The 14878-nt window shown below is 38.7% G+C and overlaps 1 protein-coding gene across 1 annotated transcript; it reads left to right on the top strand.

Annotated features, from left to right (window-relative positions):
* Positions 1-729: 729 nt before the first annotated feature.
* On the top strand, positions 730-12922 carry SLC35A5 (solute carrier family 35 member A5; the record flags this gene model as incomplete). The annotated part of the gene is made up of 6 exons (XM_082498730.1): positions 730-859; positions 1674-1772; positions 3386-3519; positions 6629-6696; positions 8041-8836; positions 10020-12922. 6 exons carry the CDS (start codon positions 730-732, stop codon positions 10086-10088), a joined length of 1296 nt encoding a protein of 431 aa, XP_082354856.1. The 3' UTR covers positions 10089-12922.
* Between the last annotated feature and the right edge of the window lie 1956 nt (positions 12923-14878).

Genomic DNA, 14878 nt, shown 5'->3' with positions numbered 1-14878 from the left:
CCGTCAACGGGCCGGCCGAGTAACGGGAGCGGTGGAGGCAGAGAACGTGGGGTGAAGCTCGGGCTCTGCCTCCGGGAATCCTTGTTCCTCCCCTGCCTCCTGGGCACAGGCCGGTGCTGAGTGAGTGCGAGGTCATTTCATAGATTCACAGAACGGTTTAGGTTGGAAGGGACCTTGACGATCATCTAGTTCCGACCCCCTGCCATGGACAGGGACACCTCCCACTAGACCAGGTTACTCAAAGCCCCATCCAGCCTGGCCTTGAATCCTTCCAGGGATGGGGCATTTACACCTCTGTGATGTTGCTCTCGCTCCACGGCTGTGAAACTTTGCCTTGCTGGAATTAGGAACAAGAATACTTCTAAAAATAATAAAGAAAAATAAGCATGTATTTTATTTAATTCTTTTAGCTAATCAGGATTCCATAGATGCGCTCTTCTGACAAACTGTCCTCTTTGTGCCACCTTCTGATTCAATGTGTATACTTTGTTTATTCTTCTTTGCTGGTCATCATAGCATATCCTTCTCTCCCTCTTTTTTCTTTTTTTAATAAAAAAGCAAAGGATAACTGTGGAATGAGATCATGGCTTGTGATGTAAGCATCTCAGTATAAATAACACAAAACAGTAAAATACACACATTGCACCTTGTTTAACCAGTTTCTGGAAGTACTATTTATAGTGTATTTTCATTTTGTCATCCAAAGGGCATTGACAGCAAGACAGCAGAATGAAGACCAAGTGCTGTAGTCGGTTTGTGTTTTGCTCCAAGACAACCATCTATACCTTTCTGCTTGGAGGAGTGTTTATTGCATTGGGCTCAAGTCGAATCCTCCTGATGAAGTATTCTGCCAATGAAGGTGCTGTTGGGCTATAAACATAATGTGCTTCAAATAAGAAAGAGTTGACGTTTGGGGTAAAACTGATACCCAAAAGCCTGATTCTCCACGTGCAGAGTCCTTAGAATAAATATTCTATTATATAAATAGTGACATGTATTTCTGTAGTGGAAAATCTCTGTATAGTCACCAGTCTAACGTAAAGTGATAACTTGGGTTGCAAGGTGTATGATCCCTGTGGAGATTCACCCTCAAAAGATGAGGCGGTGAATTATTTTATAGCCGATTTTTAAAGACTAAATTGTTGTGTAGGCACTATTGACGGTACATGTCTTGACTGAAATATTTGTCTTGCAACAGGCTTAGGACCAAAGTGGTAATATAGTGGGTGTGCTATAACTGGCTAGTATTACTGTTTCTTCTTTTGCCAAGTATTAGCAAAATATGCTAACAAAGAAAAGATACAGTCCTAAAAGAAGGAGGTTGTGTCATTCTGGAAGCCATTTTTTTGTGAGGGGAAAAAAAAGCATACTGCTGTTTGGGGAAAAACATTCCTTTTTTTTTTTTTAAACGGTGATGTTCTTTAGTTATTTCAAAAAGTTCTGCTGTAAACTGGGAGCAAATGAGGAAAGATTTCAAAGGAAAGGAGGCTGTTCAGGAAGCTGTATATCATAAAAATTGGAATATTTATAATTAAATGCTGACATAGCCTTTTGTGCTTATGGGAAGTAGCTTGAATTCCAACTAGAGGGGTTAAAATAGTTTCTTGGTCTAATTATGAAAGCAGGAGACAGAATCTGATAGTCTACTCTCTATGATTTGCTGAATCCCACAGATAACAAATATGATTACCTTCCTACAACAGTGAACATGTGTTCTGAAGTAGTAAAACTGGTCCTGTGTGTGGTATTGGCACTATGGGTTAAGAAAAAAGGTAAGTACCTATGTGATTTTAAAATCACTAAGATGTATTATGTATTGACTTTCTAAGATTTGCTGTACTTCAAATCCCTTTTTTTTTTTTTAATGATAGATTCACATGTAGTAGTATGGAGTAGGTCATGCTAGTAAGGTTCACTGGAATTTTGTCTTCCGTGAAGAATTTTAACTAAATTTTACTTTTATAACTCTACTTCGTACTGTAAATTCAGGTGTTCTTGAGTAGCGTGTGTGGTAGCTGAAATGGGGACAGGTAAGTTGAATTAGTGTAATGAAGACATAGTCTTAACATTTTCAGAATTTTAACATGATATCATGCTATGGTAATAGGAGCCACCTCCCTGTGAAGTTATGACTGAATGGAAGCTTATAAATTGCACTAACGCAATTCTTCTGACTACTTTCAATTAAAAGCACCATCACCTTCCACTGAGGAGGCTTTGTGTGTGTGTAGTGGTATTTGAGTCAGAAGCAACATATCAGTGTTATAATGCAAGGTAGCTTTGTTGTGAGGACAAATCTTGGGGCTGCTGTTTAGAAGTGGTGTCAGGCTTCACTAGGTTTGGCATTGCAGGCTATTTTTCTTTTTTCTTTCTTGGCTTTTCTGTTTATGATGTAAAAGCAATGAGAGATTAACTTCATAGCATTTCACAATGGTAGCAAACAGATATTTAAGTTGGAAAAGGGTGTCAGGCACTGGAGACTAATGTTAAATCAAACTGCTGGTTTTGTCCACTTTTCCGTGTAACAGTCATAGCTAATATATGTTGTAGCTAATATACAGTCATACTGAATATATTCAGTCAGTGTTTGCCATCATTGGCTACTGCTGATTACATGTTTTCTGGTTTTCTTTCTTTTCTTTTTTTCTCCTTTTTCTTCCAGTTGTCTGAGTTTTGCAGAACTCAATGTGTCAATGGTTCAGAAGAGGATTAGATAACATTGTGTAGTGTTAAATCTGTGCTAACAAAGTACTTCTGTCACCAGCTCTAGAGTTGCCTAAGGTTTATCAGTCTTCCTACTAAAGTGTGTGTCCTGAATGTCCAAGTAAATGTCATTCTTTGTGCCTTGTCCTTTCTTTCTTCCTGTATGTTCTGTTTTCACCCAGATCATGTGCTGTGTGCTACAGATACTGAATTCTGGTTTATTTTGTATTTCTGACATTACTGGCTGCCCTTTGGGTGCTATATGAACGGATCAAGTGTCTGTGTCATTGTTTCAGTTCTAGATTTGATTGCTAATCATGAGAAAATCATACCCAGTAATGATGCTGTTGTATGAGGACTTTGGGGTGCTTTTTGTCCCTCAAATAATGGTTGATAATTGAATTTTTGCTCCCAGTGGACAAATACTCTGATGTGGGTAACACATTCCTTGATGTTTTCTCTGCTGAAACAAAGAAGTGAATGCCTGTAGACACAGGATTGCTGCTCCAGTTGTGTGTTCTGCCCTGGATCTGTCCTCCCTGTTGCCAGAGGGCTGTGGTACCTTAGTATTTTCAGTCCAATGGTGTTCCTGAAAACAGAACAGTGGTGCCTATTCTGTTATAAGGGAATGGCTTTTGATAACAAGCAAGATGTCTTTCTTACTGATTTGTTTTCCTTTCAGAGGGTTGTTTGGATCATCCCTTTGAATGTCTTTCCTGGAAGAATTTTTGTAATTCCATGAAATGGTCAATTCCTGCCTTTCTTTACTTTTTGGATAACTTGATTGTCTTCTACGTACTGTCCTACCTCCAGCCAGTAAGTATTCATATACCGAATAAAGTATCTTCCAATGTCTCACTGGAAGGTAACGTTGCCCTTGGACTACACTGGCAAGGCAAGATTTTCAGGTAAAAGAATGATCTGTTACCTGACCAGCCAGACCTTCACATTTTCTTGCCCACTGATCAGTGTTGTACAGCTCTCAGTAGGGGAGAGTCTCTGTATATTTTCTCCATCCAAAGAGATTTAGAAATAGGCTGAACTGCTTAAGTACTAGGCAGGTTTTCGGTGCTTTCCCTCCTTTGGTTTCTTCAACTTTGTATTTCTCTTTCAGTGTATTTGCTTGTCTTGCTGGTATTTGAGCTGTATTTTTCTGTGCAGCTTCTACCATTTTATGTATGTGACTTCACATGATTACTTGTTTTCTTTCCTCACTGACTCCAAAGAAAAGTGAGGAAATGTAATCCCACAAAGGAAGTAAGTGTAATAGGAACTGAGGAGGGGAAGAAGAAAGCTGTTTGAGTTTAATTTTTGCATTTGTTTATTCATTATGTTTAAGCACAAAAATTAATTGGTAATTTCTTCTAGCTGCATTCAGCCTTTTGGATGAATCTACATATGCTCAGGAATTAGTACAGTTTTTGTGCTTACTTTTATTTTATTGCTAGTATAATTTTTGGTTCAGAATCTATGTTTGAAGTTACATGGAGACAGATGGTTAGTTATTACTATAAATTCTGTGGCTGCCCCTGTTTGACATTAAAAATAAGTGTTTCTGTTCTTTCTCCTTCCCAATTTCTCTTAGAAATGTACACCTAGAATGACAATATTTTAGTCACAGACAGACCAGAGTCTAGAATAGGACCTGTCTGGAAAAATCTAATGGAAATCAAGGGTCAGATATCTTAAAATAACGTTTGGGGGGTGATGGTGGTGTTGTTTGTTTTGTTTTTTTTTTTACTTTAGGAAGGAAATTCAGGTCTAATGTTTGCAATAGCAAAGGCTGATGTTTAGAAGGTTACATAAACACTATTGCTTTCTTGAGCAATTTGATTTCACTCAGTTAAGGTCATCTTTTGTAAAATGCATAGCTTTTATATTTTACATCCCCACACACCTTGTCTCTCTCCTCTCAGAACATGTGCTCTAAGATTCCTATTTTTTAGAACTTTTAGCTTCTTAAACCTTTTAACTGGGTATATTTTATGATGGTTAGGTGAAATTGTAACATTATCATGGTAAACAAGCATTAAGAGGTAACTAAATACCTATAAGCTAGAATATCTTGACAGTATACAAGACCATGAAAGGGAAAAGCTGGAAGGGAGTTGCTTGAAAGAAGGTGGCCATACCTGACTGAACTTCATTTCATGTGACTTTAAAAACTGAGTAGGTTTGGGAATAAGTAGTACCCGAGTGAGCAGTTGCTTGGAGTATAGAGTTGCTTTGGTGAGATTTATTTTTGCTTGAAGCTTCAGCTATAAATATGAATACTCTTTAGTGGCTAACAGTTCCTAGTGATAAGACTTATTTTTGTTGACATGTATGTTAGTGGCACAGTGATATTTGGTAAATTTTTTTCTTATTCCTTCTCATCTAGGACAGAGGTCCCTTGAGGCCTCAGAGGACAAAGTGTCTCAAAATTAGTTTCTTGTAACTATCCTGCTATAGATTTTGATCATATTATGTTACCAGAGATGTTGGATGGGGGTTTTGACTGTAAAGCAAAACTAGAGTATGCATGGAATACTTCCACATTTTGTATCAAGCCTCTTTTTTTCTGGAGTGGTTTTTGCCAGATTCACTTGTTATTCAATATTTTTCTCCTTCCACGGTGTTCACCTAACATGAAGATTTATTGAGTTGTAATCTTGCAAAGCAGAAAATTAAGCCGTGGTTTCTTAGACAGATGTCTTGTGTCAGTCTTCAGCTTACTTGAGACCTTGTGTCATGACATTTCATGAGGTTTATTATTCAGCAGATAGATAGTATGTTGGAACAGAGTGGAACTAAGGTAAGAGGAAAAGGGCCTGTGCTTTTCCTCTGGTAAATGGAAAAGGCTCTGCTATTGCAGAATTGGAAATGTGGAAATGCAGATGAGAAAGTTCAAGGTAAAGTCTGTTTTGCACTTCTGAATCCATATATGGTTTTGTGTAAAGCTGTCTAAAAAAGTGATCTCAGTCTTAAGTCTGAATTGAAGGAAAGAGTTCAGATGCCTAGATTTTTGAACACGTACTGACTACAGAGGGCAGTCCTGAATAACACACAATTTGGGAAACACCCCCACCCTCCAAAAAGACCCTTTTTTCCCCACTGGTGCTGGTAGTTTCTGTTCTTTAATGGTAACTGCAGTGCCTAAAAGACCCTCTTCTTGGTCCAGCATCCCAGTATAGGGTGACTAATACAGAGACCAAAAAGACAATCCTTCCCACAAGGAGTTTGCAGCTTGGGATCATGGCCATGGCCATTGGTCACTGTCATTATTGTACAGCTATTCCCAAATTAGACAGGCGATTTAGACTTGTCTTCAGTTGTACTTTGAAATGTGAATTTTTTGGTACACTTGCAGTCTTGAAAATTCAAGCTGAGCACCTCCTTACCTTTGATAAATGATACAGCAAATATGCTTGACATACAAGAAGTTTATTTTCTGCAAGTGCCTTGGCTAAGCCTGGGTTTTCATGAATGCTGCAAGCTGGCACTGCAGCCAGAAGCAGCCTTGCCTTCCCCTATTCTTTCCTTACTTGGTTTTGGAGCAACTTCCTCCTTTGTGCTGGCACAGCTGTTTTTGCAGCTGACTGCTCAGCCTGGTTGGGGAACTGATCTGACAGAATATTAAACCATTTTCTTTTTTGTTAAGTAAGTTTTCTGCTGGATTGATTACCTCACATCTTTGCTTTAGTACAGTTTTCCACTGTTTCCAGTGGAACTTAGGCTCTGTAGTTTGCTTGAGATTTTGAAATGGGATGTGAATGTCATTTTAGGGGTGTATTATTCTACCACTTCGGTAAAGAAGAAAGTTCAGTACCAGGGTGATGCTTTTCATTCTGGCATCTTGCAGAAAGGTGAACACTTTACGTCAGTGTGCCTTTGATGTCCATGCTATGTCTGGAGTATAACTTTGTTCCCCTTCTTCTCTTTCTAGGCAATGGCTGTACTCTTCTCAAATTTTGTCATTATAACAACAGCTCTTCTCTTCAGGATGGTGCTAAAGTAAGTGGTATTTGCTAAAGTAAATGAAATTTTATATCTTCCTGGCCTTGATGAAGAAGTTCAACTAGATTCTCTCGTTGTCTGATGGGAACAGTAATTCTCTTTTTTTGTGGCTTGGAGACTTGGAGAGATGGCTTTGTTTTCTACATCTGAAGGTGTAGGAAATAATACATTATTAGGAGTCTACGCATTTGCACAATTGTAATAGGAAACAACTGAAATCATTTGTATGATCATACATCATGATTGTATGGTTGTTGGATGGTCAGAATTAAGGTTTGAGTACTTTGATTTGTACATTACATCTCTTATTTCATGATAAGCAGTACTCTTTCCAGTCTGTTGGAACTCTTAATTGAATGTAAATGTAATCTAACAAGAGGGGATGAGATATGCAGAGTGAAAGACAGAGGTGTCTTCAGTAATATTGTGCCAACCCTGATGCGTTTCTGATAACTGCATAGTATGTTTTAAAAAGTAATTATATGTCCCTCTTCATTATTCGTGTGACAAAAGCCAGACTCTGTCCTATGTGTTCCACTCCACCTAATTTATGCTCTTTATGGTGTGATTTAGATTCACAAAGACTGACAGGGAAATGGATATTAACTTCACAGTCTACTCAAAGTCACTTGTCTTGAACATGGAGCAAAGATCCTTTTCTACAGGTGTTAGTATACCAAAAGAGTGTTTGATAGAAAAAGCATTTCCAGTCAGACTCAGTTGCTTACTTTTATGTCTCTTTTGATGTCACAGTTTACTTAATCTTCCAAATTTCTGATTTTCCCCAAGATAAACAGGCTTTACTTGAGTGAAAAAATAGTAAAAGTAGTTCTAACAGTCTTACGAATTATGTTCATAGGTTTATATGATTTACCATCATAAAATACTAGAAAAAGGCACAAAATCATGGGGGAAGAGTGGAATGAAGTGAAAGTTTACCAAAGAAAGGAGGGTAGTTATTTGAATGTCTGTGATTTCTTTTTATCCATCAGACCTGTGTTTCCATGGAGACAGCAGTTGCTTTTAACTTGTCAGGCAGTCAGTGTCTAGAACTAACCTGATCTTGAAAGACTTTCCTTAAATTATCTCTACAGAATACTCCATTTTGTATTTCTGTGGTTGCCTGCCCTCCCCTCACCCCACTCCCTTGCCATAGGAAAGTACACTGCGTTTTGGCATTTTACTGCCAATTCTGAAAAGCCACAATTTTTCTTTGTGCCAGTCTCTGTATCCTTATATGTTGCATGATGTCTTTTATGTGTTTTATAGAGCTTGTTCTCCTGTCATTTAATTTGTACTGCTGTGTTTCTAAAGTTGGTGGCTTTTTTTGTCTGCTCCTAGGCGAAAGCTCTCTTGGGTACAATGGGCATCTCTGGTGATTTTATTCCTGTCCATCGTTGCCCTGACTCTAGGAACTGGAGGCCATCAGCAAAGCTTGGCTGCACATGGATTCCATCACAGTATGTTTTTTAGTCCGTCTAACCACTGCCTTCTCTATGCTGGACCTGAGGAAGCATGCCTGGAAAAGGGCAACTGCGTAGCACCAAGTTTCCTTCCCAGCTTCCAGTGGAATGTCACCAGTACCATGGCAGGAGCATTGAAACCTCTCCGCCTCAGCTTGGGCCATCTGCTTATTCTAGTGCAGTGTTTCATTTCTGCCCTGGCTAACATCTACAACGAAAAGATCTTGAAAGATGGGGATCAGCTTGCTGAAAGCATCTTCATGCAGAACAGCAAACTCTATGCCTTTGGGGTGCTGTTCAATGGGCTTATGCTGGGGCTGCAGGCTAAGGACCGGAGGCAGATAGGGAATTGTGGCTTCTTTTACGGGCACAACATCTTCTCGGTGGCTCTCATATTTGTCACAGCTTTCCTGGGGCTGTCTGTAGCCTTCATCTTGAAGTTCCGAGACAATATGTTCCATGTTATGACTGCTCAGATCACCACTGTCATCATTACCACCGTCTCTTTCGTCATCTTTGACTTCAGGCCTTCTCTAGAGTTCTTTTTGGAAGCTCCTGTAGTGCTTCTCTCCATATTCATCTATAATGCCAGTAAACCAAGAGGCCTGGAATATGCCACTCTGCGGGAAAGGGGCAAACTCGTCAAAGGAGATGCATGGGAGAGGTCAAGTGGGGTAAGGCTTTTCAGTACTTGTCTCCTCTGATTTCTCTCTTGTTTCACCTCCATTTATGCTATGGAATGTTTGGAAGATTCATTTTGCATGTGTCCGGACTCATCCCTCAACTCAAACACCAAAACTCCTCAGTATTTCTTAAAATCTTTTAAATTGATTTGGTATTGCTTTGCATATTCCACTTTTTCAGTTCATGAAGCCTAGTTAAGCATTGTTTTCCTGCTGTGACTATAGACAGTCCTGTGAGCAACTTTAGCTTTGTACAAATCCTCTCTTGAAACTTTTATCACCAAAATATTTTCCTGGCCCTGGGCATTCAGACATTGGAATTGATGCCTGGGAAATAACTGTGCTTAAGTAGAACTGATAAATCTGTGTAGCTGAGCCTATATCATGAAGAAGTCAGTATATTTGTTGTTAAGATTCTTTCTGTCTTAACGGTCAAAGATACATGAAGACAAAACGGTGATGTTTAAATACAGAGTTTTAACACATTTTTTCTTACAAAACATTTCCTCCAGGCCCGTTAGTGGTTATTGTCCTAATTTGAATAGTAATCTACTTAACTAGAACATGACAGGGAGGGCTTGCTCTCAGATACTTCATTCAGTTGAGCTGAGCAGTCAGGCTGAGGGGGAAGGGTTAATGTCTGTGTACTTTTAGTCTGCGTGTACAGATGTGCTTTGTAACACACGTTGCAACCAGCAGAGCGTGCTGTATCTATTTAATTCTAAGAAACATTAGACCTGGAAGAGATGTTTTCCAGAAATTCTACGTGGTGCCTTTTTAGGCTGTTGTTTAACAAACAGTAGATAACACAAAGTTATGTATTTTTGGTATACCAGGCATTATCTATTTTAGCATTTACAATTGAGCAGCTGTGGTAAAAACAAATAGCACTATGTGAGCAGGCTTCCTGATGAAGGAATGGGCTACAAGCTGTTTTAGGGAGTGAGCTGGTAAAAAGTGTTAAAGATACTGGGGATGTTTTTTCTGAACTTGTATATCCTAGAGCAAGATTATAATACACTGGTAAGAGATTGAAATTACAGGGTCTTGATTTTGACTAAGGGATGCCTTCAAAATAAACTTTACTCTTTTTTGTCTTTTTTTTTTTTTTTTTGGTATTAATAACCAGATAACTTTTGCTCATGTTATTCTCTTCTGCTTCTGGTTCCTGTAGGATGGAGAAGAATTTGAGAGATTGAACAAACCAAGCAGTGACATCGATACAGATGAAGATTCCCTGTAGCAGGAGGCTGGCTCAGAGGAGTGTTATTACTTGTAGTGAAAGAATGTTAATATTTTATTAACATAGAGAATGGTAATTTTCCCCCCCTTGCAGAGCAATTGAGACTGTTTGGGGGCTGGATGTCAGAGGTGGATTGGTAAAACATTGAAGCCATGTGTACGGAGAGCTGTATTCCCTCTTCCTATCCGTGTAAATTGGGAATTCAAAATCTGCTGAAAGAAACAAAATTTGTAAATGATGCAAACAAGAAGAGGCTTGGACCCTGGACTCAGTGGTCTGGGTGAGATGTGCTGCATTGTGGAAGGCAACCATATGTCTTTCACCACTTTGGTCGACTGTCGCAAGTCACTGCAACTTCCTGTATGAATTCCTTGGTTAGCAAAGCGGAGATAAAACTGTTTTCCACCTTGCAGAAGTGATATGAGTGTTGATTAATGTTTTTGCTGCATCTTCCAATGTACAAGTGCTCCAGTAAGTTTTCTTTTCAGGATTTAAGATGTTACTAATAACCTCATAAATAATGAGGCATATTGACAGTCTTCCTGTATTTTGGGAATTCAGATTGATATATCCCTAGCTGAGTAAAAGAGCCCTTCTGAACCAGCCTCATCAAAATTTCACTTGAGAATGTATAATCAATCAAATAATTTGGGTTAAGGATATGTTGATCCTTCAAACAGGAAAATCTCTAGAGCATGATTTGAGTTTGAATGGTCTTAATTCTGTCTTCGTTCCTGTTTTTACATCAGTGTAACTGTGTACTGACTCCTGTGGAGTCCTTTCTTTCTGATTTTCTCTGGTGTGACTGAGAGCAGAATAGATTTCACTGACTTCAGCCACTAGTTCTCCTCACATTTTCAGTGTGAGACTGTTGTGTGCCTGTCTCCCAGTGTCTGGGGAAATGGAAATCTGGAATGCCTTTGTAGCAGATAGTGAATTTTACATGCAACTTGTGTGGCCTAACTTTGAAAGAGCTTGAATAAAACAGAAGTGTTATACAGTATGAATGCATCATAGGGTCTTTTTTGCATTTAGAAAGGCTATGTGTAGAGGCTTAGTTTGCACTGAGGTTGCTGTATGAAAACAAATATTGTGCAGTTACAGTAATGACATCTTCAACATCTGAAGCACTGAGGAAGAGGGTGCAGGTGGTAGTATCATTTGGTATCATTTGCTCCACCCTGTCAGACTGATAAGGTCTTACATTCATTTTGTAGAGAGAGAAATCATTCTGCAGAGTGCCAGGCATAGTGATCTCGGAATCACTGTAGAGGCGTCTGCTGGATTGTATTTTGAGTGAGATGAAAAATAGGTTCCAAACAATTCAGAGAATTTTAAAAGGGGGAAGGGAACGAGCATGTAGATAAGAGATTCTTGGTATGTTCCTAAAGCCTCTTCTCTCAGAACAGTGGAAAAGATGTTGGTTTATAATTTCCTCCCTTCAAAAATGTGTCTTTCATAGTTGAAAGATAATGTCAAAAGAATTCTTAAGAAGATAAGCAATGAGTTCAGTGTCAGAACCTCATACCACAGTGTATAGTAATCAGTTAGTGATGCATTTCTCTGTGGACTGAAGACAATCTTGCCTTTGTTCCCCTCTGCCACCCTGTTTCCAGGCTCTGTGTATAATAGCTTACTTATGCATACTGTATTGATGGTTTATTGCTATATTAATTAACATACCTCCTGTCATTGATCTGTCAAGAGGGGCAGCCTGTTTCCATATGTGGCCAATGATTGTCAAGTTATAAACTGTGATTCTAAAATTATTATTCTCTTTTCTTACTTTTTTTCCATGAGTATGAACTTTTTCTAGCATATATTAATAACTGTACAAAGTGAAATTACTGTTGTGGTTGAAAGATTTTTTTCTGGCTTGTGCTTGTATAATACGCCATTTCAACAAAAGGAATCCTAGTTGTTTGCATCTGTACAGAATGAATAAGAAAGCGTATTTCAGTGTAAATTCCAGAAACATGGTTTTCATTGGTTTATCATGTCCTGTTTGGGAAATGAAACTTCAACGGAAAATAATGCTCAAACTATTAAAGACTTAGTTGCGATAAGACATTTTCATTTTTTTTCCATTACATACAGCTTTGCAATATATACTTGCCTGAGTTCATTGTCTTTTTCAATCATAGCTACCAACTTTAGCAGGTATTTCCAAGAAGAGTGAAAGTACTGTTAGCTTTAGGTTGCTTTGCATTTACATAAGCAGTAGCTTTTTACATGAACTTTTCTAGAGAGCTTTGCCTTAAGTCAGAACATAGAAATCAGCCTCATACCTCTGACAGAGCATCAAACCAAAGATGAATGTCTTAAAAACCATATGTTTGACCTTCCTGCCTGAATTATCTGCCTTAAGAGAAATGAGATATGGAAATGACTGATCTGCAGATTTTATAACATGCACTTAGTTCTTGCTTTCAACTCTTGTTCTGCTTAATGATTTTTCCCTCTATAAATTTCACAGATGCTATCATGCTTGATTGACTCACCAAAGCCTTAGATTGCACAAAGATACCAGGTATGTAACTGTTGATCCAAGCGTTTACTTGTGCTGTAAAGTTGATCCTGTCTAACATGTAGAAATCTTTCTGATGTCTTCAGGTTGGAGGTCTCAGAGAGATTCTGTTGGATTGGCCAGGCAAGTTTCTTTTAATAATGGAGGAGAACTGTATATCCCCTTTGCAGCAACAGGAATGTTAACTGCTCTCTAAAAATGGGTAAGGATTTGCATCAACTTACCAATAAAAAAGTGTGTAAAGTAACATGAAAGTATAACCGTCCAATTCTAGACAGCTGTACTATTCATGGCAATGGTACAATTTAGTGTATACATGAGATTTGTTAGAAGAAGTGACTGTAAACGATTGTCAGCTGGAGAGAGGCCCTGGTTAGCAAGGGGGAGGAGCTATTCTATAGAGTTACACATTTCAAATAATCAAGTGGGGTTCACATGATCTTAAGTATTTCCACTGTATGGTGGTTGACCTACTCCATGTGGGAAAGATTATTTTTCTCCTCAAATGACAATAGGGAAATTTATGAGGAGATTTTTTGGAGAGAAGCATTAGTCTGGCACGTAGTCTTTAATGAATGCATTGGGCAGAGAGCTCTTTCTAAGCTGTGATTTAGAGCCCAGATCCACAAATGTTTGAACTTAATCGCTGCTGAGGATGTTATGTTCCTCCCTCCAGGTTTGAGGAAATAGTTCACAAAACCTCCCAGAAAGAGAGATGTGTTCATGTTTCTCTTGTTTATAACAATCCAATTAAAGCAGTATTTATTTTGGTTAATTTCAGCTATTTTGTGAATGTAGCAATCGAGCCACGGTGCTTGAAAGAGAGCCTGTGGATGAAAACAGCCATCTTGGAGCTGAATCAAATCCCATAAATATGTATAAGAAAAAAGTCTTTCTTTACCATGTGGAATCTTCCCACTAAGGGCTATAGAAATAGGACCTTAATCTCAGTAAGTCTGTCCTCAGAGTGATGCTGCAGGGACAGATCCAGTGCTTTGGATTTGATTTGTGTTTTGCAAAATGAAGTCTTAATTTGGAGTATTGTAGTTCCTGAATACTTACAGTCTTCAAGATAACTATATGTTGTTGTAAGGAATTTTTGGCTTGGTGTTCCTTCAGGCTTTGCCTTTTTTTTTAAATTATTTTTTCCAAAAGAAGAGGTAGGTTGCAAAATCAAGATTTTAAATCATTGCTAAAAGTTTCTGGTAATTTTGAGCCAGATTGTAATGAAGGCAGGGATCAATACTGGAATGTAGAATAATACTGAGTCTTAAATTCTATGAATATTTGAGTGTGTAGTTTTGATTAAAAGCCCATCCCAGCCTCCCTTATAACTGGACAACTTGTTTGGAGTTGTCTTTTTAATGCAACTCCCACTGAATGCCTAGGCTGGGGTTGGTACTTCCACAACTTAACTTTGAATTCTGGAGGGGCAAAAAAAACCCCAAACCAGCAGTTTGGATCAGGTGCTACACTCTTTCGTAAGTTAACTGTCTCCTCCTGCTCAGCACAGGACATTTAGTTTCCCTGATTTGTAATGTGAGTTAAAAGGGCTTTAATTTAAAGACTTTACATGAAAAACAAGATAACAGAAAAGTTGAAATGAACATCTGAAAGAAAACATCCAAAGGTACTTCTTTGTCTACAGAAGGTGGCTGTTTGACATCTGGTCTACTTTCCTCTGTTTTTGCTTTAAGCAAAGAAAGTTAGGCAGCTGACCTTAATAAATGGATGCAATAAGCACTTGTTTTCTAAAACTGAGCTATGGGACCTCCCATTTTCTTCTAGAAACCTTTCAGTTCTGTGACTCTTTTATAGCTCCTCTTTATTTATTTTAATTTCTCTGTCCAATGCTTTCAGCTGTTAATGAGAGCTTGGAAGCTCTCTGCAGGCAGCGGTCCTCTCAAAATGGTTCTGTCAAATGTCTGCCTTACCCCACTTAGCTCCAGTCACCTGAGAGAGAGAAGTTGGGAGCCATACCCTGTGCTGACTAGAACTTGTGGTATGGAGGGCAGCCTGCCCCAGAGGGTCACCAGGTTTGTAAAGCTAAGGAAGAACTGGCTAGGCCCTGTGACATCTCCACATCTGTCTGCCTTTGTGACATTCAGAAGGGCAATTTTGTGACTAAGTTTTTAAAGAAAATACCTGTTTTTGAGTGAACTTGTTGTTTTACCCAATTGTATTTTTGTTTGGGCAAAAAATAAAAAACAAAAAGGAAGATCAGGAAAATGCTGAAACCCAAACTGTGTGACATGCTCTGGCC

The sequence above is a fragment of the Vanellus vanellus genome (genome assembly GCF_965231255.1).
Source record: "Vanellus vanellus genome assembly, chromosome: 1".
Lineage (NCBI taxonomy): Eukaryota > Metazoa > Chordata > Aves > Charadriiformes > Charadriidae > Vanellus > Vanellus vanellus.
This window is presented reverse-complemented; position numbering and strand designations above follow the sequence as displayed.